The 27103-nt window shown below is 39.5% G+C and overlaps 1 protein-coding gene across 1 annotated transcript; it reads left to right on the plus strand.

Moving 5' to 3' along the window:
- The first annotated feature begins 417 nt into the window (after window positions 1–417).
- LOC146319072 (periostin-like) lies at window positions 418–26963 on the plus strand. The gene is made up of 22 exons (XM_084729677.1): window positions 418–676; window positions 1750–1848; window positions 9986–10050; window positions 10189–10346; window positions 10453–10617; window positions 10724–10870; window positions 10980–11121; window positions 12724–12936; window positions 13048–13182; window positions 13773–13921; window positions 14357–14493; window positions 16641–16771; window positions 16943–17073; window positions 18438–18540; window positions 18620–18687; window positions 18801–18846; window positions 18928–18960; window positions 21772–22118; window positions 24963–25032; window positions 25273–25359; window positions 26566–26601; window positions 26887–26963. Exons 1-22 carry the CDS (start codon window positions 558–560, stop codon window positions 26943–26945), a joined length of 2640 nt encoding a protein of 879 aa, XP_084585803.1. The 5' UTR covers window positions 418–557; the 3' UTR covers window positions 26946–26963.
- The last annotated feature ends 140 nt before the right edge of the window (window positions 26964–27103 follow it).

Raw genomic sequence — 27103 nt, forward strand, 5'->3', positions numbered from 1 at the left:
TCCTTGGTATAACTCTCTATTCCTTTATAGGTTTCTTTTTGTGCATATTTCAACCATGATGGGAACTGCAAGTGTGTTCCCCTTACAAAATTCTTAAATTCATTATAGTCTAATACACTTTTATAAGACAATCCACAGTTGGAGCTGTCATATTAAAGTGTAGAGCATTGTAAAGTTTGAGTTACAGGGTGTCCTCGGTGCTCTGGGATGTGATGGTGGTAAATCCATGTGAAACAACGTGAGGGAGGGGGAAACAATAAGCTCATGCTCCGGTCTGAGCTGGGGGGAGGATTTTGACTAAAGAGAAGGGTGTGTGTGGGTGAGAGCAGGACGTATGGAAAAGACAGTGTGGGAGTAAAAAACGAGAGTGGGTGGGTACGGGTGTGTGCTAGAGAGACAGACTTGTTGGTATAAAAGCTCCCTGTCTCACTCACACTCCCATGAATTTTTTGTTGGGGGGGTGAGAGTGTGTGTATGTGTGTGTGTGCTTAAAAGACTAGAGGAGTGTGTGTGTTGTGCCCTTTCATTCCTGTACAGAGGACTGATAACTCCCCAGGATGCATCAGCTGCTAGTGGTGACCTTAGTGCTGGTGGCACTCTGCTCTCTCGGGAGTGTGGATTCTTCAGCTTATGACAAGATAGTCAGCCACAGCCGCATACGGGCCAGGAAGGAAGGGTAAGGACATGGGACGTAGGGCAACAACAGGAGGAGGATTAGGGGGGTGAGAGGATGTGTGAGGGGAGCAAGAGCAAAATTTAAAGAACAATATAACAGTTATTGGCTTTTTTGTTTTTAATTTAACACATAACTTGTGATTTCAACTATGTTGATCAGCTTTTTATGCATTTTTCTGCAGGCATGACACCATAAATTGCATGACTAGAAACAATATTAAAGATATGTGCCTGTGTGAAGTGCTAGTTATGTAAAAATATTATATTTGTGCTATGTTTTAAGGTGTTTTTCCGTCATAGAGTCCTCAATCATGATTTGAGAAGCAGGCCAGGCACATTGAGGAAAATATTGATTCAAGCCATAATGGAAAATTCAATAATTTCTCACTCCTCTGCTGTAAATAATGTGCCAAATTTGGTGTTTGAAATTGATCCCGAATTGATTTTTTCACTTAAGTTTAGGAAGTTCTTTGTTTTATGAAAATTTTTCTATTACACGGCTTTGTTAAATGCTTGATTCTGATTGGCCAATCCTAAGGTCTGTTATTTCTGTATAGCATATTGTTGCTATGGAGGCAGTTCTGGAGGAGAAATAAAATAATTTTTACATCAGTAAAATCAGATTAATAACTTAATATTGTTTTTTAAATAAGCCATGTAATAAGAGGGATAATCTACAGTGAGCAGGCCAAATAAACACCTGAAATGTGCTTTACATTATCCCTTACATAGTGAATAGACCAAATAAGGATTTAACACAAACTATTCAAATTATTGCTTTTCACAAGTACTTATTGTTAATAAGCAGCGTACATAAGCAGTGGCATGAATTAATGATGTTTTTCTTTACCTGTGTGCCTCTCACTGTGTCCTACCTTCACTTCACAACCCTCTCCTCCCCTCATCCCTCCTCATCTTGTTATTCTTTTCTCACCGTCCCACTCTGTCTCCCCTCCCCTCTTTCACCCTCATACACTCCCTCATCACGCCTCACCTGCTCTTCCTCCCATCTCACTTTTTTTGTCACTCCCTCATCTCCCACCCCACACCTCCCCTCCTCCCTCCCTGTTACAGACCCAATGTGTGCGCTCTACAGCAGGTCAGTGGGACTAAGAAGAAATACTTCAGCACATGTAGGAACTGGTACAAAGGCTCCATCTGCGGAAAGAAGGCGTAAGTCTTGAGCAAAAGATTTATTGGACTGAAAATGTTATTTTATTTTTATTACTTTTTTTATTTGCACAGAGTTTAAATTACCTTACGGAAAGTCCAAACCACTCACAGCTTCCATACATCCTGACAGCCGTATTTTAGTATTTTCTAACAGGTCAAATTAACATCTTATAGCTGAAGTGCCTGTTTCTTCATCCCTGCACTGACCTCCTCACCTGGTCCCCTCATTATTATGGTTCAAACAGCCAAGGTCAGCTCTGTATGACCCCGGTGTTCTGGAGCCCCGGGCTCTTTCTGTCTGGAGTCTGAACCTGAACATGTGAATGTTCACAAAAAAGATAAAGACATTTTAAAGATGTCTTTTTGACCTCCATTTTGTCTGTCCCTAAAGCAATTTCTAAATGTTTTAAATAAGGTTATTAATAAGGTTATAAACACCTCATAAACCAAACTGATGAACAAGTTTTAATACAGTTTTAATACATTGTTGGGGTCTCACTAATTGGCAAGATCCACTTACTTTTTATCATCTTAGGCAACTAATTAATGAGTAATTAATGAGCAACAATTGAATGGCAAAGGGGAGCCTTATTGTGACGTATAAAACCTCATTTATAACATAGAACATAACGTAGACTCACACAAAAACAATTCCTCTCAGTCATCACCCACAATCCCCCTGCATCGTCTGCATCCACAGACACCCTGCTCTCCTCCCGTACTCTTTTTATCTTATTTTCTAATTATTTTTCTGCACTTGGGATACTTTACCAAGCTGACAGGTATAAATGCTGGCTAATGGAGAAGACAAAGTAAATAATGAGATTACAAACTATTACTTAATTTGTTGTAACAGCTTATTGATGACTTATAAAGTGTTTACAACTTACTTAATAACCATTATATGATATGCAATATACACTATACCAATATACCATTTATAAATTGTTACTAAGGACTGCCTTATTGTAAAATGGTACCAAATTTTTCAGTTTAGAAAGAGAGAAGACCCAAGCTATCACGCTTCCTTCCTATAGAAAACTTTAGCTAAATATACAAGCATATGTTTTTTACATTTCCAACCAGATTTCACAGTCCCAGTTTCCTACACATGGGATCTTTATCTATACAGTTTAACTATCACTCTTTGTCTTCATCCACCCTTCCCCTCCTCTCAAGTCCGGGCACGCTGTGTAGCCTGCGGGCTGGGGGTTCACTCTATTGTGGGCCTGTCAATGTTGTAAACGCTTCTCAACAGTGATTGATGCCCCCACTTCCCCTCTGACACGTTATAGGTGCTCAGGAAAAATTCAGTCTGAGGCTCTGCTTTTAGCGTTTGCATGCAGTGGGCGTAACGGAAGATATATTGCGGCTCTAGTTTCACTGGTTTTGGGTTCTCGGCATGGGTGATGGGTTCTTGATTTGTGCCGCTAAAATGACTTTAATAGCGTTGATTCAAGTGGTGAATCTTCTGTCCTGCGGCAGGACGGATAGCTTTTTCAGAGTTCTGTGATAAACTGTAACAAAATGTTTAGGCTGTTTGAAAAACACCACATTTTAACATATTAATGAGCCAAAATCAAGTTAGAGAGTAGAACGCACAAGTAGGTTCCGATTTTTTGACTCCTGCGGGACATGTAATGTCAGAGGGCATGATGTTTGAATCTGTGTAATATTTTCTTGTGACATGATGTGCAGAATGAGTTGAGTAGAAATACAGCCACAGATGCACTGATGGAGTGTAGGGCTCAGCTGGAGCTGCTTGATGCCTTGTAGCGTTCTGGGAGACTGAAGAAGACTCTCTCTATCATAGACACATGCACATACAAGAAGACAAATGCACGCACACACAGACATCTTCTCTTAGTCATGCAATCAGCTGTAACACCTGCCGCTGTGTTGGGATAAGCCTGGAAATAAAGAGATGAGGGAGGGTAAGAATGGATAAAAGAGTGATTCAATCCAGGAGTGAGTCATTTTCTCCAGCGATGGATTACACTGAGATAACATTACACAGAGACACCCAGCAATTACCAAAAAAAGGGAAGACAAGATAATATAACATGAGGGCACACAGCAGAAAGATAATGAGGGTTTATAAGGTGCCAAATAAGTTTAATTGTTTTTGTCTCCTGGGCTGTTAAAGTACGATAAAGATATATCTCCTTTCTCAAATCTATTTACTTTGAGAAAATAGCTTTTTTTTCCCCCTGTGTTTTGTGCTTAAAATAAGTTTAAAAGAATTTTGCTAAAGGTAGAATAATAATAAGTCAGATGCTGTTTGTAAATACACCAAAAAGATAGTTGATTGTAGACTCTCTTTTCCAGGACATCAAATACCAACATTTTAGGTCGGTAAAACAGTCCAAGCACAGCAAAATAAATATATAAATACAAGGTACAGGTGGGTGAGGATTGAGAGAGATTGTCTCTGGGATTCCTGCATATTTTGCCTTTAAGTTAACATAAAAGCAGCTACGATTCAGTGTAAAAAGACTTCAGATAGCCAAAAGATGTGATTGAAATAATCATTTAAAAATGTTAAAGATACCATTTCTACTTTCCCAAACATCAAACAAACAAACAAAATATAGAAAAGTAAAATATATGTATAATTTATGGGATCATGTTATTTGTATTTAAAACATTACAGTTTTCTGTCAGTAAGCAAATAAAACTTGAAGACAATACAACAAACAGATGAAAATCTTTCCTTTGTCTCTGTCTGTAGCCACAGTGTGGACATTGTTCAGCAGCAGTGGAGGAAATCCCCCCAGCTGTGGTTATGTCTGAGTTGGATTTGGTGTCGATGAGAGATTAGAAAAGGGTGCTTGAGTCTAGTCCTATGGTCATTTCACTGCAGGCTGCTGTACAAATAAATTTAAACAAGGTTTGAGGGTGCAGCTGTTTGAATAAAATCAGACTGAATCTCTTACAAAGAACAAATTATGTTGATGTGAATTAAACATACGCTGTGTTCTTCTAATTATCCACTTTGGAGTTAAATGATACCATGGGGATTTCTTAATGCCTTCATTTCCACAAAGACCTCTTGAGGTGACGTTCCTGGAGGTTCAGGTGGAAGCAGTTTTCTTCAAAGTGATGTGCTGTAGGTAACGGACATGTCAGGCAGGAGGCAAAGATAAGTGCTTAAAATTAAACCATAATAATGTCATTGAGGTGGTAGAGTAGGGTAGACTGGGGACGGGTTGCCTCGGGGGACAGTTGCAACAAGTCTTGCTCAGTTAGCTCTTCTCCCCACCACAAAGACAAAAGACATATTCAGTTTCTGCTGCTGCATCCAATGAAAAAAAAAAACTTCTTTTGGAGGTATGAAAGTAATTTATTTCATGAATTTTATTTTTGTCACACTGTCCTGACCATTCTTATGGATCAATCAAAACATATGTAGTTTGAATCCTCATTGACTTTTAAGTGACATAGTTAGCATGTGTCTAGATGAGTGTGTGTAGCTTGCACATGATATTCTGTAGTGGTTGCTTAGCTTGGGGACTTTTGCAACATGTTGTTGCAACTGTCCCCAAGCTAAGCTGCAAAATATCAAAACAGACCATGCAACAGTATTTTACACCATAAACAAATGCACTCAGATACAAATGTACATGTTTAATAACATTTCATTGCATTGCAAATTGTTTGATTGTTCCTGCATAAACAAACAAAATGCAAATATTAGAAAATAAATAAATAATACTGTAATATTATTGTAAAACAGTCCATATTTTCAGAATACTATTCTTATTGAGATAAAAAAAAAAAAAAAACTGATTAGTGAAATATAATGTATTTTTAATATGCTGCTACCATCCACAGCGTTGGGGTCAGTTGCAACATCTGACTTCTTCCCTTGAATATTATGAATGTTGTGAATGATACGTCGTATAAAATCATCTACATGTTTGGATTAGATTAAACAAAAGATTTGTTTGGTCTAATCCAAATAGTCCCTGAGAAATACAAAAAATGTTGCAACTATCCCCAGTCTCCCCTATTGGCATCTTAATTTTTACAGTAATTCCGTTCCTGTGTTTAAAAACACGTTGGTACAGTGTTCATGAAGTCACTGAGTCTGAATTGGGCACACAGGAGAGACTGTTGATTTTTGATTACATAACAGGAAAAAAACTGTAATGTTTTTATCTGATGCCAGACAACCCCACCTAGTGTTTCTGTACGAGTACAGTGTGTGTGTGTGTGTGTGCGTGTGTGTGTGTGTGTGCAGTCATGCCCTGTGTTTGCACATCTGCTCATCTGGAAGCCACATTGAGCTGGTTCATGCAGTGACACTGCCAGAGGCCGGGTTGCAGAGCGCTGGCCAGCTCTGTCTCTGGTCTATACTGCATCCATTATCCTGTCAGAGCGCAGCCGGGGAGCAATGACTTCATACCTTCCTGACAGCCAGCTGTGCACGGATATTTATGTATTTTACATTATAACAATTACTGTCAAGGCAGAGAATTGATACACTATAAGCAACATGGCTGTGTGCACAAAAATAGCAAATTCACAACATTTAGTATCGGCACATGCATTTCCATAAACACACAAAAAAGTGTGTGGATTAGAGAGGTCTGCCAAGCTATGTGAGTCATTTTAGGGAGTCAAAGGGAGAAAATGAGTGATGTTGCTTTTCCTCTGTGAGTGTGTTTGAAGTGGGCTATGAAGGGAGTGCTTTGCTCTTTCATAATATAACACTACTGTTCATTTCTGAAAGGAAAACAAACAGGTATTTGTTTTGGACGGGGAGGAAGCACAAAGTTCATACAGAAACGAGGTATTTCCGTGGGCAGGGGTGAACTTAGTCATTTTGGGGCCTAAGGCAAACACAGACGTGCGGCCCTTCACATGGGTCTTGTTCTCCCTTTTTAGTTCTAAAATAAACTTTCATTAATGTTGGAGTGAGAAGTATGAATTGATGAGTGTCACAGCCTCATTAAAGATAATTTGAAGTATAGTGGTACGACAGCATATGTGTACTTCTGTATCTCTTGCCAGGCTGCAGTAGGTTGAACAGGCTGTGGCTGTGTTGGATATTGTCTTTTAGTATTTTTCAGCACTGCTTGGGTCGCTTTGCTTCATTTTTCAATAGTCTGTACACCACAAAGAGCCATTTGTTTACACAAGTTGGCAGGATGTTTACCACTTTTACACCAAAATTGACTAAACCCACTAAAATTAGCCAGTTGACCCTTTTCCCATTGCCAGTAAACAAGTTTACATCCCAGGGTTTTCATTCTGATTTTCTGACTCTGCTGGGTGTGCAGGAGAGCAGAAAGATTATTTAAAAGTGTCTGTCCTCAGCTCTCAGTACTTTTGTAGCTTCTAATTGAATCTCTAAGATTTGAAGTTTAGTTCCTCTCCTATGTTGCTGTTTATACTTTCAGATATCTGAATTTATTTCTGTTTTATTTTACTTTCAGTTGAAGAATTTATATGAAAGAATTTAAGAGAAAAATGTTTATTCACAGTTATCCACCCAAAATAGCAAAATAGTCTACCCAGATGTCATGTTTATCCCTGAGTACTGCAGAGTCATTTGACACAGGGGTGAGTGCCGATTGTATCCTTTCCCATGAGAGTCAAAAGCCAGAAGTTAGAAAGTATTAGTGGGTTCTTTGTTCAGTGTAAAAGTGGCTTAGGTTAGCAAGGAGACCTGAAACACTCATGAAATAAACATTCTTATATAATTTTAGCATGTGGATTTTTAGAAAGATGATTAATAACTGAAAAATTAAAAAAAAAAAAAAAAAAAAAAAAAAACACCCATTGCCAACCATTGCCTAATTGTAATTCCCACCCAGTCCATGGGAAAACAGAAAGCAGGAAACCTTACAACTCAAATTCAGTGAATGTGTATTAAGCTCTGAGCAAACTACTCTGAGCAAAAAACACTCAAAGCTCCAACTGAAACCCCAATTAAGCTTATTCCATCGTTCAGGAACTCTGTGGCTGCTTCTCTGGTGGATCATTGTTGAGCGTCCAATGTTGACTCACTGCTAGTTTGTTTGCATCTTGGAAGACTTGTGTTAGCTTGGGATGAGTCCCAATTAAATTTCTGCCTTCATTACCGTCTGTGGTTCATTTTCAGTAAAACTCTACTTGAGAAACATAATTTATTCCTCCATTAAACTTTAATTTGTGGCTCTCACTGTCAGTCTTCTCACACCTCGTTCTGTCACTGCAGTAAAACTTGATCTCCTGTAAACCATGCTGTACTGTTCGACTGACTGAGGATCTCGCAGCTGCACAGCTCCTTTAACAGGTCCTCTCAGCTTCCTGCCAGGATGTTTCTACTTCTTTGAGCTCTGTTTTCACAAATGCTCATAAGCTGTTCCTTCCACACCTAAATCTATTACATGAGCACAAGAAGTCGACTGTATATCAAGATTTTGTTTTCACTGGAGACATTCTTGGGAATTAGATTAATGGCAGGCCGAGAGAAAGTGCAGGGGAGGTAGCAGACACGGCTGTCTGGGTTTCATGTTAACATTCTTACAGTATCTAGATGAATATAAAATATATACTGTAAAGCTCTGATTTCCTTAGGAATGTGGTAGCTGTGAGTCTCCATAAAGTTTTTTGAGACTGTGCTGTTGGATTTGATTAATGTGACAGCCTAGAAATAATGCTTTACATATTTTATTCAACATTTACTTTGAAGAGAGGTAGAATAGTTTGAGAATATTGAGCTAGAGGCTTGCTTACTGATGATTCTTTTCTTATTTTCTGGATTTATTGCTGTTGCATGAGATATTGGAAATGATGTTGGCTGGCTCTTTTGAAGCAAGTGTCTTGTATGGCCTTTCTCTCTGAGATCAGTCCAGCTTTTCTCTGTGATTAGCCTGCTGGGAGTTGTCCACTCTGCCAGTTTTCTTGAGGAAACGTTTAATGCACCACTTCCTTGTTAATGGTGTTTTTCTTGTCTTTTTTAATTCTCCTTGACTTGCTTGCTTTTTTGGATGCCTTACTGTCGCTTCTTCTGATCTCACTTTCAAATGTGCTTCGACCAATTATGGATTTGTTATTTTGTGAGTAAGATTCCCTCTTTGCTTTCCTGTCTCACATGTCATCACCGTCCTCAAGCCAAGCACTCATCATTCTCTCCTATCACAGCTCCAGAGGTCGTTTTTCTTCTTCTGACATGAGAATTCTGCTTTTTTGATCTGGCAAGCTTGTTTTTTTTTCCCAACTTGCATTACAACACATTGCATCTCGCTAAGTTTTACTTTTTTTTGAATGGTCTATTTGCACCCTGATGACATGAGTCAAACAGCAGCTTTAGAAATAACAAGCAGCAAAATCTGTGTGGTGTGGTGAGGAGGTTGTGGTGGATGAATCAGTTAAAGGCAGGACTTTCCTCTGTACAACTGAGGCTTGAGTCTGTTGTGAAACTAGATGTCAGTGTTGGGGTTTCTGGGGGGGGCACCAATATGGCTATTTACACTGGGGAGTATGTAGCCTAGTGTGGCAGAGACAAGCACCCAAGTATCTGTGGCCCACCATACTATTTGCACCCAGGGTGTAAATATCATGTGGCTAGTTGTTTTGTTGCCTAAATCTACACAAACTAGGACTGAAAACTGAAAATAATAGCTTTTGTAAATAATAAGTCAGGTAAACTATAAGTTAAAAATTAGCTAATACTGATATAATTTCATTCTAGACTAAAATCCTAGTTTCCCACAGATGTGTGTGAATAGTCAAACAGCTGTTTTGTGCCTATTCTCATTCAGGTGCAAGTATACAGCCAGTTTTTACAATTATTTTTTCAGTTTTCAGTCTCTGTTTGATTTAGTTTGGCTGCTTGGTTACATCTAGAAAAATAGTTAGTTTGTCATTGCCTTGCTATCTGCACCCAGGTTGTGAATAGTATTGATGGTTACAGACACCTTAGTGCTTGTCGCCATGCTAGGTGAGATACACCTTGGCTATTCTAGCCAAGCATAGCATCTGTGTTTTTTGCTGTTGTTGCAAAAACTTTGAATCATTACAATGAGAGCGTGTCCTTTAACACTATACAAACCATTCTTCTTTACTCTCTGTGCCTGAATGTCAATAATTCACATTTTTTCATGATCAGACATCTAATATGTTTGCACTTTTTCTCTTTTGGAAGTATCGTCCTTTATGAGTGCTGTCCTGGATACATGAAGCTGGAGGGCATGAAAGGATGCCCTGCAGGTAGGTAGCTGTGACTACACCCTATGTCTGCTATTATAATATTATTACCCCATGTACAGTAGGGGGTGATTCAAAATCAATTCAAAATTTAAAATAATTGCTTCTGACCGTGAACAATTCCTCTACTCTCACCTCTAGTGGCTCCCATCGACCATGTCTATGGTACGCTGGGTCTCATAAAGGCTACAACCACACAGCAGTATTCTGACATGTCAAAGCTGAGAGAGGAAATTGAAGGCAAAGGCTCCTTCACCATGTTTGCACCAAGTAATGAAGCCTGGGAAGATCTGGATCCTGTAAGTACGCTGGAGGTTTTGAACTTTTCTAAGGGAATATAAATTAACACAATAATTTCTCACATGCTTCCCTACTACTGTCTCACTAATATTATGATTTCCCCAGGTTGTACGGTCTGCACTGGTGAGCAACGTGAACATCGAGCTGTACAACGCTCTTCACTTCCACATGGTGAACCATCGTCTTCTGACAAAAGACCTGAAGAATGACATGACTTTCACATCCATGTACAATGACCTGGGGCTCTACGTCAACCACTACTCTAATGGGGTCGGTTCATGAACAGTGTAGAAATGCACAAGATGAATCCATGATTAAATTACATCCATAAAAGACCACATCCATTGGCTTAATATAAAATTTTGTTTCGCTGAAGGTCGTGACCGTGAACTGCGCCAGGATCATCCATGGTAACCAGGTGGCCACAAATGGTGTGGTGCATGTCATTGATCGGGTCATCTCAGCTGTGGGCCACACCATCAAGGAATACCTGGATGTTGAAGATAATCTCTCCACCTTCACCGTATGTGATATGCATATTAACCTAAGATGTGTTACAGGCCTAGCGTTTGACTAATGTGCTTGAATGTGTGTAAAAACTGAAAAATAACATTATTTGGTTTATTACCCAGACTGCAATGTTGGCTTCTGGTATGATGGACAAGCTGGATAACCCTGGCCACTACACTCTGTTTGCACCCACTAATGAAGCCTTCGACAAATTAAACCCCGGCTACCTGGAGCGCATCATGGAAGACAAGGCTGTTGTTGCAGGTAAATTGTAAATGTGATACAATAATGATCACATAAACCACTAGCAAACCATCCTTTCATTGATTTTGACATGCAGAGAGTTAGAGCACTCACAGTAAATATCCATGCTGGCTTAACATGGGATGGCTGTAGGGATGGCAATGCCAGCTGGTTAGATGGCCAAAACATTATTTTGTTCCAGGCTGAAATATATCAGCTGTTGGCTGGATTGCCATGAAATTTAGTACAGACTTTCACAGTCCTCAGAGGATGAATCCTTTTGACTTTCACTCCTCTGAGTCATCTAGTGCCACCAGTAAATCAAAGTGTTCACTAACTCAGTGAAATATCGCAACATCAACCAAATGGATTGGCACAAAATCTGTCCTTTGTGTGGGGTCACCACTGTGCTCTGAGCATCTGGTGTTTAATCTTTGATGCATATGTCCATGTAAAAAAAAATGGGTCACACTCAGGTATATATTATTCAGCAGACTTTTCCTTGATCATGTCTGGCAGTAAGTTACACAGAGCGTTTTTGGCTATTTGAATGACATTAGTTAAACGATGATCAATTGATGAAGGCCAAATGGCAGAAAGCATTCCATGTAACTTACTGCCAGACGTGATCAAGTAAAAGTTAGTTGAACGATAAACTCCATGCATCCATGTGATCCTCTTTTTTATAACAAAATGTTGCACAGATATTCATGGTTCTGAGATTATGTAAGGGTTGGGTAAGAGTTTGGGGATACCGTGACAGTGTTCTCCAAAATTAAATTACTTTTTCCACAATGCCCAATGTTTTAGTTAAATATCTCAACAAGTATTTCAAGTATTTAAAAGTGTCAAACTTATTTTGACCTGAATGAACTTAATGAATTTTAACTCCTGAAACCATCTTCCAAATTAATTCATTAAATTACTAAAAAAAGCATGTCTAAACTCCCATCCCATCAGATAAAGGCGTGCCCACACACACACACACACAACACACAGTGAAAGTGTGAGGCTCTTGTCTCCACAGTGGCAGCTTATCTTCTTATTTGCTGAGTCATGGGCCTGCCAGGAACCTCTATTAGCCCGAAGCCAGTCCTCAGCGAGTGTCTCCTTGTGGGAACACAATATAACCTCAGATAAATTCTCAGACACTTGGCAAACGGGCTCTGCTGACCAACCATGTTAGAACAGCCTCCAAAGTAAAGATGATATGGAGCCGTGTGCCTTGTTTATACAAGGGAAGGCTTGGGCCGCAGAGTAATTTAGCTTGCAGTGTGACTCTGATTGTATTTGAATTTTTGTGGATTTGGAAGAGTTTTTCATGCTGTCATTGAATTGCTTTTGCAGGCCAGTTTTGCTTACTTAGTTTGACAGCTGGACTCAGTTGAAGGTGTAATCCCATATCTAAATGCTGACAGAAGTGTGCAAATACTTCTAAAAGAGTGGTGTGTGTGTGTCCGTGCACATGTATATCGAGTTATGATTCAAACTGTAAACCTTGGATCATGTAACCAGATTACAAAAATAACTGCAGGCAAACCACAAAGTCTAAAAAAGTGTGCAATCTAATAAGCAATTTTTTCTCTCCCTCTATCCCTCCCACACGTTGGCCCACCTCTTCAGCTCTGGTGAACTACCACCTGTTGAACAGTGTCCAGTGTTCGGAAGCCATTATGGCAGGGTCAGTGTATGAGACTGCAGAGGGCAGCACTATAGAGATTGGCTGTGATGGAGACAGTCTGACAGTCAATGGCATCAAGATGGTGTTGAAGAAAGACATTGTCACCACCAACGGCGTCATCCACCTCATTGACCAGGTGCTCATCCCTGACTCAGGTAAAACACATCCTGTACTTCCTCCTCAGCAAATGCTAACATTTGTACAAATTATTTGGTTGTATATTTTTTTTGTTCACTAACATGTCATGTTTATGTGATTCATATCAGCCAAGGATGGGATGGAGCTGCTCGGAGTCTCCCAGAGAATTTTCAGTGACCTGGTGTCTGAACTGGGCTTAGCTGCTGCCATCGGTCCGAAGACAGAGTATACACTCCTTGCTCCTCTCGACGCTGCCTTTACCGGTGAGTTTATCTGTGTGAGCACAGTGTCTCGATGTTGAGCAAGGATATAAAAGAGAGGTTGTACTTTTTCTTTCACAGGGGACAACTTGCTTCATTCATAGATTGCATAGTAAATAGAGATTCAACCTCTTTAATATACAGTCTGTGGCTCCAATTCACTATTTAGACTACAGTACTCATTCTTGAATGCTAGAGTCTTACATATTTCTCCTTTAAATAAAAAAAAATGTTAAATTGAAATTGAAATAAATTAAGCCTGCTGAATGTGACCTCTGCTAACCTCACCAGAAAAACACTCAGCACCGTCTAACAGACTGAAATGCAATTGATTTTACTATTCTAGTACCAAAAAGTTGAATTTGTGTATTCAAAACTGACATTTTATGCATTTAAATATCTATACTTGATATCTGTGTATCTATTGCTATGAAAAATATCATGATACCATGCTGAGCAACCATCACCCCCTTTTCAAACTGTTCTCTATTAGGACTTTTTAAGGCACACACAGGAGGAAATGTTTTTCCAGGACTGACATCTTATATATTATCCAAGTCATTTTAAATCTGTAACTTTTCTCTGTCTGTTAGGTGACGTGATGTCGTTAGACCAGAACCTCCAGAGATTAATTTTGGAAAACCACATCTTGAAGCTCAAAGTGACACTGGGTGAACTCTACAATGGACAGCTGCTGGAGACACTGGCTGGCAAACTCCTCAGAGTCTTCATTTACCGCACTGTGAGAACTATGTGTGTGTGTGTTTTGTGTGTGTATGATGTTGAGAGTCAAATAGGAACAGTAAAAGAAAAAAAGAACAATTAGAAGTGATGTAAAGACAATGGAGAGCGGCGCCTTCCATGGTGGAAATCTGAAAGCCATTAGCAGGCCCCTTGCTAAGTGTTAACATGACTTTTCTGTCTTTCAACTGTAAACAAATGCAATGAAACAGCTAATTAGTCCTGCTGTTGGCAGATGAAGTGTGTTTCTGCTCTGGTGGTTCAGATATTAGAAACAGCTGCATTAATTTCTGCACAGACATTCTTCTTTCTGATTGATCACAATCAAATAGGACAGTGTGACAGTCACCCCCCCCTAAAATAAATATTTACCAGATTTGTATAGTGACTTTTAAAACTGTAACTCTGCTCTCTGAATTTTTTTTTTCATTGATAGGCTGTGTGCATTGAAAATTCTTGTATGGTGCGTGGCAGCAAAGAGGGAAGCAACAGTGCTCTCCATGTCGTCAAGTCCCTCATCAAACCTGCTGAAAAAACGATGTACGAGCAGCTGATCGCTGACGGACGCTTCAAGTAAGACCAACTTCTTATTTTACGCATTTTTTTGCTTTAATTCTTTTAACATCTACAACATCATTCAGATCAGATGTAGTCATTTGTTGTTTTTTTTATATATATATTTGGTTTCCTGACTTTCAAACACTTTGTAGCATTTGTAAGGTTAAAGAAAGACTACGTAACTTTTTAAAGAAGAAATAATATCTTACTCTTACAACTTGAGTTGAACTCATGCAATAAAAAACACCATTACTCAGTTTCACAACTACAGTCTTAATAGTGTGCTATGTCATAAACAGCATAAACATTTTTATGGCTTTATCACACAAGTTAAACAAGAAGTAAACATATTGTACTTCCAACACATCCTCATACCTAAATGACAGAATAGATAGTTTGCCAATACTTCCAAAATGGCACATATGACCGCTGGAGAGTACCAGTGACCGGCGTACCAGACATTTGTCATACCAGTCCTTCTTTGTCACACAGTTAACATTGTGAATTGGTCAGAGTTTGGTTAGGTTTAAGCACCAAAACCACTTGGTTAGGTTTAGGAAAAGATCATGATTTGGGTTAAAATAAGTACATTAGTTAAGTTACGTTAAGTGCGTCAAATAAATTAAGTATGTTAAGTTAAAATAAGTCAACAGTAACTTTTTGTTTCACAGGGGACATAAACAGTGGAGTCCTTTGAAAGTTTGTGTGTTTGACCCATCTATCAACCAAAATCTCCTCTCTATGTGGACTCACTTTGTCACCTCTGTCCTCAGTTGCTCCTATCATAAATACTACAGCCACCAGAGGCTGCTGCCAAACAATAAACCAGAGACAGTAGAATGAGTGAACAGTGTTTCCCAGTCTGAAAAATGAAGCCAATGTGGAAGTGCCATGTTTCTGCACTCTTTTGAAGCGGGGGGTGACTCCACCGGTTGCAAGAAGAAGTCTGATTGTGTGTACTCTCATGGCAGAATGACCCGACTTCTCACCTGATTTATCATGTCAGTAAATATGGTCTCAATCACAAACTTCAAGTCTTCTTCTGTACAGTATGATGTGGTCCTGTTTAAAGTCAAATATAAGGGGCTACCGTAAGATTAACAGGTCATTCCCGGTGAATCTGTCCAGCACAACGCATATGGTTCATGAAACTCGGATCAAACTGTCAAATTAGTCAGAACTGATCAATTATGGGGAAATATTCTGTTACTGCATTGACTTTTTCCTGCTTAAAATGCTTTCAGAAAAAATAATTTTGTGCACTGTTAAGCTGTAATATGAGATATATCCCGACCAGGCAGGCCGCCATTATTTCCTGCTGAACGGGCGAGCCAAACCAAGCTCCACCCAGTACATCACCCACTAGCTCTGCTCCCTCATTGGTACTGCGAATCCTCTGGTAGCAACTAAGATGGCAACCCTCTTAATGTGAAACTTGCAATTGACAAAGAGAATCTTGGGAACTTAAAGGGAAATTCAATGTGCTATTATCCTGTAGTTTCACATGTGACCACAGTGGTCACTGTGCAGTAATAGTTTCATAGACTTGCCTCAAGTTTAAATTATTAGCTTGCTACAGCTCATTTCTGTAAGGCCGTTTGCCGTACCCACCACACAATGGAGAAACATTAAATCACGTAAAGGAAGTGGCAAAGAATGACAAATTGAACCGTGGAGCATGGCGAACATTAACGTCTTCACAATAAAATAAAACATTAGTGGTAATGCCTGACCATGTCCATTTCACATTTTCCGGCTCTGTGACGGGTACTGGCACCAGCAGAGGCTGATGATGAAAAACTGAGGAAGCAGATGTGTGAATCAGTGGGACCACACAAGCGCTCAAGGCTCACATAAATCCTAACCTGAACTCCATCATATCACACTGCCAAAACCATAATCATCCTGTCTGAAATGAGCAACACACAGCACACATTTGTGCTCCAAATGTGACATTTAATCTGGTCTTTCCTGGCTTGAATAGTTGGAAATACAGTACTTCAACATGATGGAAACGTGAAATTGACAATCCAGCCTAAAAGTGTAAAAATTTGATCTGTACACTGTGAGTTTAGGCTTTATTTCACTCTTGCACGTTGATTGTATAAATTGATCACTTTCTTCTTTCCTTTTTTTCTTTTATCTTACTTTAATAAATGTAGGATTTTCCTGTCACTGATGGAGACAGCAGGTCTGACTGATCTGCTGAGACAGGAGGGCTCATACACCATCTTTGCACCAACTGACGATGCCTTTAATGACCTCAGTGAAAGGGACTTTGCTCTGCTCAAAAGTGAGTACTCCATTAAAATGAACATCTCCCTTTTGAAGAGTGGGGATTGCTGTCAAGCCAGGTTGTACTGATTTAAAGTTACATAATGCAGAGGTAAGGAGAGAGAAATGTCAAGAATCCCAGCTGTCCTACAATATGGCTCTCATGTTTGCCTTGTGTTGTCACTTACAGGTGATCTGAATGCGTTGAGGGTCATTCTGCTGTACCACTTCAGTAATGGCATCTTCATCAATGGAGGATTAGAGGGAGGAGTTACCAATCTGCTCAAAACGCTCCAGGGCAACAACCTGCAAGTTATATCTGTACGTACCAACAGCCATCATGTCAGTGTGAATTTGCATCATTGGAATCAATGACTGAACTTCTGAATCTTTCTACTATTTCTGCACCAGTAGATACAAACAAATAACAAAGAGTGTTGTGTTTGTGCATCCATACCCCACAAACTAGTTTTTTTGGTGGCAGCTAGATTATAATCCCTGCCCGCTTTTGATTGAAAGGGGGTGTTCTGTGAAATGCAGGAAATTGCCAATTGAAGAAAAAACACACGGGATATGTCCAGGTTTTTATTGTTCTTTCAAGAGCATAGTGTGTTTTCATGGCAAGTCATCAATCTTGCAAACTTGCAACTGTTCCTGAGTTTTGTTGCTCAGAATCTACATCCCAGTGTCTCCAACATGGCCGTGGTTACTGACCAAGCTGTGTCATAGGTACAAACACTACTTGTATTATGTAATCAAGTTTTAAATTAGCACACGTGACCACTTTTTTTCCCTTTTCTCAGAGCCTTCATTGTGAGACTTAAACCCAGTCTTTCCCCACGTTCTCATTTGAACAATAGCATCAAAGAGCCAGTGCTAATCTATAACTTCAAAGCTGTATATCTCTGGAGAAAGGCCAAAAGTAATAAAACCTGGCTTCCTGTCATTTCAATCAACGCTCGCTCTCTGTATTCACCCACCAACCCCCTCCGCACGTCCCATTCTGATGCCCTCCACCTCCACCTGCCATTTTTCTCTGTCTGCTTTTCTCTTGCTTGTCAGTCCTCAGGTCAGCTTTATCATCATTTCACCCATTACCATTACTGTTAATTTCACCCTCTCTTTCTTTCCTATCGCGCTATCGGCCAAGGTCTCATATCAGACCTACAGGACTTCCTTAATGGATGCGGGAAAGCTTATTTGACGTAATTCACCAGCAGGAGAGTGGGCGATTTAGGCCTCAATCAGCAAAGGGGGGACAGTGATTCATGGAAACGTCTGGTCAGGTTTGAGGCTGAAATTTGAATGATGTGGCTCAGTTTAGTTGGTGAGTGGGTGAGAGTTCCTTTCTCAGAGGCGAAAGGAAATTTATCCCTTACTTACTCAGCATGTTCACCTTCAGTCACCTCCACAGAGACAATTAAATTGCAGGAAATTAATCATAAATGGAATTCCCAGATCTCACTTCCAGCAATGGAGAACACTGCCTGGGATTCCTATTAAGTCTCACCTCAAAACTTCTCATGTCAAGCCATTTTTAGAAAGTGTAAAAGTGCAAATGTCTTACATAATGAATGTCTCACCCAGTTATTGTTTTTTTAGGCAGTAGTTATAGCTCAGAAAATAAGAATATGTATACCCTTAAAAAATAGATATACAGATATTGTTTTTTAACTTCTTCTTAGGTGAACAACTCTATTAATGTCAACTCTGTGGATGTGCCAGACAGCGACCTGATGGCAACAAATGGTGTAATCCACGTGGTGAAGAATGTTCTCTATCCTGGTGGTGAGAACAGCCAACATTATTATACATTCATGCAATGTGGGATGCATTATGTTCTTCTGATGACGCATATTACTTACAGACCTTCCTGTGGGCCGCCAGGACCTCCTGGTCCTCCTGCAGAAGCTGATTAAGTACATCCAGATAAAGGTATAGTGAAAGACAAAATACACATACTGTATGTCTGGATATGCATAGATCAAAGAGAGACTCTCTATTATTCGTGTGCCTGTCATGCCTTTGATTCTGTGTCTGTTTTCTAGTTTGTATCTGGATTTACTTATTCTGAGATCCCACTCACCTTCCTCAGTAAGTTTCCTTTGTGCAACTCTCACCGTATGAACATTATTACTTTTGCAACAACTTAAAACTATTTGTGTTACTTCACAGAGAGGACCATCACAACACAAATCATTGAAACTGGTAAGACCACTACTACTAACCACAAGATCAAAAGTTTTTGATCTCTTATGGACGGTTGATTCTAAAAGTCATGTCTGCCTTTGAAAGTGATGCATGTTCATTGTTCCAAAATGTGCATCTGCTCTTATAATGAAATCCAACCTGCAGCCTCATGCATATTACATACATATCATGGCTCCACTCAGGTCTCCTCCATGGTTCACTGCTTTGTTCCTCTGATTATCCGCTCTCGCTGTTGCTTGAGTCCTCATGGACCTCTTGGCATATTTAATCAGCTCCTTTAGGGATAACGTAATTGGGCTGTCAAAGCATAACAGGGTCAGAGACCATGGAGGGCTCTTGGATGTTGTTCGTTCAGTTGGGCTGAGTCCAGTGCATTTCCACACAGATGGGAGCATGCCTTGATGTATTGGATAACATAGGGGAGATGAAGTCTGAGTCTTCAAAGGTAATTAGGCAAATTACATGGACTACAGAGCTTAGAGTCTAGACCTCCAGGGAATTTCATTTTTAGGGGTTATGGAAATATGTTATACTTTATTAAGTTATTGTGATTTCTATTTTCTACTATTTTTGGCATTGTGTTAATAGTTTTCAAACTCTAGGCTGTCTGTCATTCATCAAACAAAAGAAAGTGAAAAAGAAGGTATCAATTTGTTTTATGCACTCAGAAGCTGAAGGTCTAAAACTGATGAAGATCTTTTTTAAACATAGGCAGAAAGAAGTAGAAAAAGAGGGATTGACAAAGATATAGAGGGTAGCTGCAGATTTCTTTATTCGCCATTATTATGGATTTTTTCATGAGATTGAGTAACCACACTAGTAGTTTTAAAAGTAGCCTGCAGAAACTATGTTGTGACACTGACATATATATTGTCAAACTGACTCTGAGGCAGTGATTATAAGTTAACTTTCCTGGGCAAGAAGAGTGGCTCATCTTGGAAAAGCAAATAAACAATTCCTTATATTGTTTTTTTTTTTTTTGTACATTATAAGAGCCTTGAATTAAAATTTCACTGGCTTAAATTTGAATAACTTGTCATTTGGATCCACCAGAAAGAAATTAGATCAATATGTATAATACTGAATTACACATAGTAGTAAAATCATGTAGAATACACATAAACACATGAATAATATCATATTATCCTGCTGTCCTAGTACCTAGTAAGTATAAAAGCGGGGCGTTCGGTGTTTTTTAATGTTCTATTGTTTGCTAACTAGCTAAAAAGTTAATAAAGCATTCCACTGCTTGCTAGCTAGCTAAGTAGTTAATAAAATGTAGTTTGTTTGTTAGCTAAAAAGTAAAAAAAGGGACATTGTTTGCTAGCAAGCTAAAAGTTGGGGGGAGGGGAATCATTTTTTGCTAACCAGCTAAAAAAGGTGGGTATTCCACTTAACCTGCTCATGGTGGCTCATCAAAGAAGTTCTAATTTCTCCTCCTTTGAGAAAAAGAGTGGCACATCATAAAACTTAAATGGGATGAGTCTTTCTCTAATCTTTCTTCGAGAAACTTGATTAAATAGGCTGCTATTTCAAAGTTAATACTTAATCACCATTTAAATTGAAATTTAAAATTGTGGTGCAACATTTTTTTTACAAATTATTAAAGGGATATTTAAATGTAATATTTCTTAATTTTCAGATTTTTGTTTGAAAGACAGACATGAGTCTGGCACTAATTACCGGACTAAGCCATGTATCAAGGGACCTCAGGCCTGAGATGAGAAACCCTCTGATACAAACACACATCTGTCAGCTTTCATCTCTTTACAGCTCATATAAGTACTGTCACATAAAAAAACCCATCACTCAGAAGCAGTAAATGTAAGAGAAGTGAAAGAATGTCACTGGCTGAAGTTTCTATTGGCACTGATTCAAAAGGGGAGTTGTCAGAGTTTACAGAGATATCTGGCCCCAGATGGGAATTCACTGACTGGAGATAAATGTGTTAAAGGATTATGAAACATGTCACATTATACGTTCTTTTGTAACATTTTCAAGTCAGTAGACAAGATTCTTTAAATACCTTACAATATGTTAGAATATAAATATGTCTGCAATGTGATGCTTCAACACATGGATAAGATACTTACATCTGTCCATAGGGAGCAGCTCTCCAGACCATGAAGCTTACAGCAGTTATTAAAGCATGTCTTTTTCACTGATGCAATCTAATATCCTACATGCATCAGACTATATTTGTTAGGCATGCTTTGATGACTTCACATACTGTATTTCTAGCCTCGTTCTTTGCTTATAATAGAAAGAATGTGGTTTTCTTACAGTTGAAAACATGAAACAGCCAGCAGAGTGCTTATTGCTTACATGCTTCCTGTAAAGCAGGCAGCTGGGGGGGGGCTTAGCTATCTTTTCCTGAACTGAGAGCTCCCAATGAACACAGCCAGACCAGGACCAGCACAGCTTCAGGCCAATTTGATGACAAGGAGTAACCTGTAGTACCAAGGCAGTTTTCTTGCTGGGTTTGGCTCCCAGCACCCTGGGGGTTAGTAACAGCTAACTGAATAAGTGGTTGACTAACTTACTTTGGCAACAAGTAAAGCTATTTCAATCAGGATACGCAATAAACCACTTCAGTGCTGTATGCCCTGTCGGGCTTGGAGGCTTTATTCATCCCGGTGTTCAGCTGTATTCACTGGGACTGCTATGCTCACTACCACTTTGCAATCAGCGAGCTATGAAAGCTATCTGTCCATCAAGAAACTCTGTTATTAAATCACACTTAAAACATCAATTCTGACTTCATGGGAACTTTAAAGAGATGTTCATGTTACCTGTTCTTCTCTACAGTCCCTGAAGTAAAAGTGACCAGGGTCATTGAGGGTGATCCCTCAGTAACCACGGTTACCAGGGTCATCGAGGGGCCGCCAACCATCACCAAGGTGACAAGAGTCATTGAGACAGAGCCAACAGTCACTGAGGTGGTCATCGAGGGGGAGCCGGTGATCACCAAGGTAACCAGGGTCGTCCAGGGTGATCCTTCCCTCACCAAAGTGACCAGGGTCGTTGAAAGAGATCCTTCCCTCACCAAAGTGACCAGGGTCGTTGAAAGAGATCCTTCCCTCACCAAAGTGACCAGGGTCATTGAAGGAGAACCTTCCATTACCAAGGTTACAAGAGTTATTGAAGGTAAGTTCATTAACATTTTGAGTGCAAGTGATAAGCTACAACATCAAATCTGGACTTTGAAGACATTTGTTGACACAACACGCTTTTGTCACGCAGGTGGAGATGCAGGGGGAAACACAGGTCAGTTTCTCTTAACTTTCTCTTGGAGAGCATGATAGTCTAGATCAAAGAACTTTCATGCATCTTCTAACAACCCTTTTAACAAATCTATCCATCCATCCATGGTCCTGTGTTGACCTCACTTAACTGAGCATCATCATCTAATGTGACATTTCACATTACATTTCATGTTTGTTGGTGATCATCATCATCATCTGATTAAGCCATCAGACACATCATTTTCATGGTGTGCACCACTTTGACATTGAATGCAACTTTTACATGTCATTTATGGATGATTTGTTGATTGTTAAATGTATTTGGAAATCAAAACCATTTACCATGTTTAACAATCATATACACATCAATCATCTAAGTCACCAGCGTAGTGACTTGGTTGTTTTGACTGTTGGTTTCCAGCTATATCTTTACGGGCAGCAGTTTGGCTTAAACACTGGTGGTTCAAGACAAACCAAAAATCCAGATGGTTCATGTCTTGCACTGCTGTGTTTGGTTTAGTGCCAGCCAGAGTTTCTGTTGCTGCTTGAGCCTGTCTTTTCAATTTCTCAACTTCTAAATCAGCAATCAGCACCGAATGAAAAGAAAGTATAAGAAACTATAACCTTCTACTGTACACTTGATTAAAACAATGCAGAGAATCTGTCACATCAAATTGGGGTAACATTTTATGTGACGAGGTGTGCATAAGACTGTCATTACACTGTCATTGCAATGTCAGGACACCTGTCAGGAACATGAAGGAGTCTTTATGAACACTACTGACTTTTATTACTAATTGTCATTCAGCAATCTGTAAATGTCTTTGTCATGACAACTTGACATCATCAAACTTAAGGAAACTGTTTGGCTGGACACTGGCCATCATGAGACCATTATGCGTGTGTCATGAATATTTTCAGCTTTATGTTGTGACTCAAGTAAAGTGATACATGTTGGGATTGTCATAAAGATATCATTAAATATTATAAGGCCAGTTTGACAACAGTAAGAGTATACAGTAAGATGAGTTAGCGTAAATACTTACCTGATGGACAGATAGTGGTTAGCTTGCTAGTTTACTTATTGCTAAAGTAGACCAACTGTTGTCTGGTGTCATCTCTAGCTGACATTAGCTAATAAGCTTGGTTAGCTGTGAAGCCAGCTGACTAATTAGCTGACTCAGCCCAGGTTGGTAGAAGCCAAACCTGGCAAGAAAACAAGTTAAAACATAAAGATATACAGTTTCTTTAAGTTTGATCAAGTTGCCACGGCAAAGACACTGACAGGTTATGTTGTCTTGGTTAATAACAAGTTGTCATAAAAATAGTATTGGCCTGATTGATGTCAAGTTGTCATAAAGAGATTTAAAACAATGTCAACTTTGCATTAAAAATTACATAATTGGCTGAAGGACACCATGATAACAGTCATAAACTCATCATAAATTCGTAGAGATGCCTTCCTGTTCATGATATGGTTATGACAGTGTAATAACAGTCTTATGTACACCCCTTCAAATAAAGTGTTACTGCAAACTGTTTGATATTCCTGGAGCCATTTAGTCCAAAGTTACACTGTTTGGGTTGCAGCAAATCAAAAAGAAAAATGTTCACATCCACTAAAGGCAGTGGCATCGTGAAATATGCGTAAAGCTGCTTATATGGCTGCATTAATACCTCACAACAGCAAAAAAGACCCCACAGTGGCTAATAGTAAGTTGGATTTACCCAAGCAGAACTTGTATGAACTGGCTTTATCTAGAGAACCACGACCAGTCACGCAAGAATGTAACTCTCAATATTTTAAATCATCCTGAAGAAAAATATTTCACTATGAATAGACTTACTGCTCCATTTTCCTACCTATATTCTCATCACAGTCAGGGTCATGAAGCAGGTCAGCGAAAGAAAAACACAATGACTGTTTAATAGCTGCAGCAGTTATGCTCCTTCCTGGCTGCTGTAATGTTGGGGGAGAATCACAAATCATTTTTAATAATGTGCTACATTATTAGACAGCCAGATATGTTTTACACAGAGAACCCTCTGTTAAACGCTCTGTTCCTCAGGATCGTACAATATATTATGACAAGCTTTGGCCAGCCACCACTGAAAACATCACAGGCTCATTCTGGTTTATGATATTTGTATAGGCTCAGTAATGATGCTACGGAGGTAGGAGGTTGATTTTTACAGTCCATTCCCTGCTTAGGCACAGATAGCTACATAAATATAAAACCAAGTTTTTATAGATGTTCTTCTACTTCCCATGGTGCACCATGATTTGGATGTGTACCATCTCACCACTTGTTCATTTGACTTCATCTCCTTTTCAGTGTTCTTGTCTCTCAGGCAGGAATCCCATTATTACCCATTTTCTGCCTAACACAGCTGTGATGTGTGTGTGTGAGCAGTGAGCAAATTATAACGTGCCATTTTGGGGTGCTACAACTGCTTCACTGGTGTCTTGCAGCTTAGACTGTGGGCTATGAAAAAGACTTCGCTCTCTTTTTCTGAGCCGTGCGACCCCTGCACACCTGTATTTCACACCCTGTGCATTTATGTGCAAGTGTGTGTGTGTGTGTGTGTGTGTGAGAGAGAGAGAGAGAGAGAGAGAGAGATCATAAATACTGCACATCTGTGCTTAATTCTGTGTTGGCGGTGGCGGAGGAGGTGTTTTACCAGGTGTATGTACCTGTCAGTCTGTCCATGTGTCAGTCAGTACAGTTGCTAAGTCGTTAAATGACTTTCAACACCCTTCTCCGCTGCCCGTCTGAAGGTGGAGCCAGATACACCAGGCCGAACGAACCTTATATCATTGAGGGTAGGGTGTCCATACACAAACTCTTTATATCAAACAGGTTTCTTTCATATGTTTGTGTCCTTTCCACCTTGAAATAATCATGTGTACAAATCTGTATTCATTCATCTGCAAGATTAATTCAACGTGGAAAAGAGAATGTGATGCATTTTTTAAAACCCATGTCACTCCATACATGGTTTTGTATGTGAGGCACAAATTGTTCTGTATTTTGCATCTAATGGTTTTGTTTTGAACGTTTAGGCCCAGACTTCTCCAAGATCACCACCATCCATGGCAACCCAAATCTGATCGACGAGGAATCAGAGAGGATTACCAAAATCATTCAAGGTGAATGCTCACTCCTGCACATCTGGGTAACACTTATTTGAAGGAGTGCACATAAGGCTGTTACACATAAGGCTGTTACACTGTCATAACCGTGTCATGACACCTGTATTGTCCATGAATCTTTATGAATGCTTATGAGTGTTTGTCATTAATTGTCTTGAGATGTCTTTCATTATAACAACTTGACGCTATCAGACTTAAAGAAACTGTTCGGTTTCATGATTTAACATTACATTAAACTGTCACATGTGGTTGGTTTTGACACTGACAATCATGAGACCATTATAAGTCTGTTTCTAAGGTGATTTAGCTGGTGTAGTAGTTAGATAGCTAGGTCAGCCATTACTTAGTTGACTCAGACAAAAGAAAATACAGTACAAAGGTGGCTTTCTTGCTAGGTATGTCTCCTGGCACCCCAGGTTTGAGTCCACTAATTAGGTAGCTACCTCCGTGTCCGAAATAATGTTAATGCTAGCAATAGCAAACCAGACACTGGTTAGTCTACTTTAGCAACAAGTAAACAAGCTAGTTGCTGTCTGTCCATGAGCTAACTCTGGCAGCTAAACCACCCTGGAACTGTACTCTATTGTCAGACTGGCCTTATAACATTTAATGACATCTTTATGACAAGCCAAAATGGTGCCACTGCAGTTAAAGTTCTGGAAATTATTCATGACACCTTAACAAAGGCATATGACAGTTTAATAAAGCTTAATGACATCTTTATGACAAGTCCAAAATGCACCACTTTACTTGAGGTCAAGGAAAATATTCATTACACACTTATAATGGTCTTATGACGGCCAGTGTCATAACCAGCTATATATGGCAGTATGATGTAATGTTAAAACATAAAGCAAAAACATTTTCTTTTAGGTTGATAATGTCAAGTTTAATGACAAAGACATTAACATGTCATGTTGTCTTGGTTAATGTCAAGTTGTCATAACAAAGACATCTCAAACAATGTCAAATTTGTATTAAAGAATACATAATTAACCGAATGACACTTAACAACAACAGTCATAAAGACTCACAGACTCATTTCTGTTCATGACAAGTGTCATGACTTGGTTATGACAGTGTGATGACAGTCTTGTGCACTCCCCTTCAAATAAAGTTTCAAATCTGCAAAGGGCTCATGCTGTGCTTGCATGTGTGTGTTCACAAAAGCAGTGATTGACTGTGTCTCATCTCATTTCACAGAGGGAGGTAAATTCGCTGCTGCCAGGAAAGCTCCAGGTAAGAGCATAGCTAGCTGATGATGCGTTCATCAACACCAGTGTTGGATTGGATTGAAAAGAGTTGAGTGCCAAAAATCACATAATCACTGCCGGAAAATATGCACGGCAAAAGCCAACTACCTATCTTGTCGTTGTTGGACTTTCCTCTGACTCTTGCAATATTTCTTCTTTCCATTATGTACCTTTAAGTGCTTCCACCTATTCTTCACGTCTTTCCTCCTTGACATGTTTTCTTTTGTCTTACCTCCGTTTCCCTCCATTGACTTTGTGTCCTCTTTTACAGCTGGAATTAGGAGGAGACCAAGGCTGGTCAGGCGTCACCACCACAAGCCAAGGCAGTGAATCCAGCAGGGAGAAAATACTTTCACCGCAGAGACTGAATGCATCTCCTCCTGGTGCTCCTGGTCGAGCACTGGAGGATTGAAAAACTGTGGACAAATAGGGAGACATTGAATCAATCTAGCTATTTCTTTGTTCAAACCCCAATAATTGTTTACTAC

This window comes from Lutjanus erythropterus, chromosome 11 (assembly GCF_056507025.1).
Source record: "Lutjanus erythropterus isolate fLutEry1 chromosome 11, fLutEry1.hap2, whole genome shotgun sequence".
Taxonomy (NCBI): Eukaryota; Metazoa; Chordata; class Actinopteri; order Lutjaniformes; family Lutjanidae; genus Lutjanus; species Lutjanus erythropterus.

What these genes read in the sequence shown, in the direction of transcription:
- LOC146319072 (XM_084729677.1), top strand. Translation starts at nt 558, where the DNA reads ATGCATCAGCTGCTAGTGGTGACCTTAGTGCTGGTGGCACTCTGCTCT. An exon ending in AGACAAGGCTGTTGTTGCAG is followed by an intron (nt 11,122 to 12,723) that starts GTAAATTGTAAA and finishes CCACCTCTTCAG; the next exon opens with CTCTGGTGAACTACCACCTG. An exon ending in GGTGCTCATCCCTGACTCAG is followed by an intron (nt 12,937 to 13,047) that starts GTAAAACACATC and finishes GATTCATATCAG; the next exon opens with CCAAGGATGGGATGGAGCTG.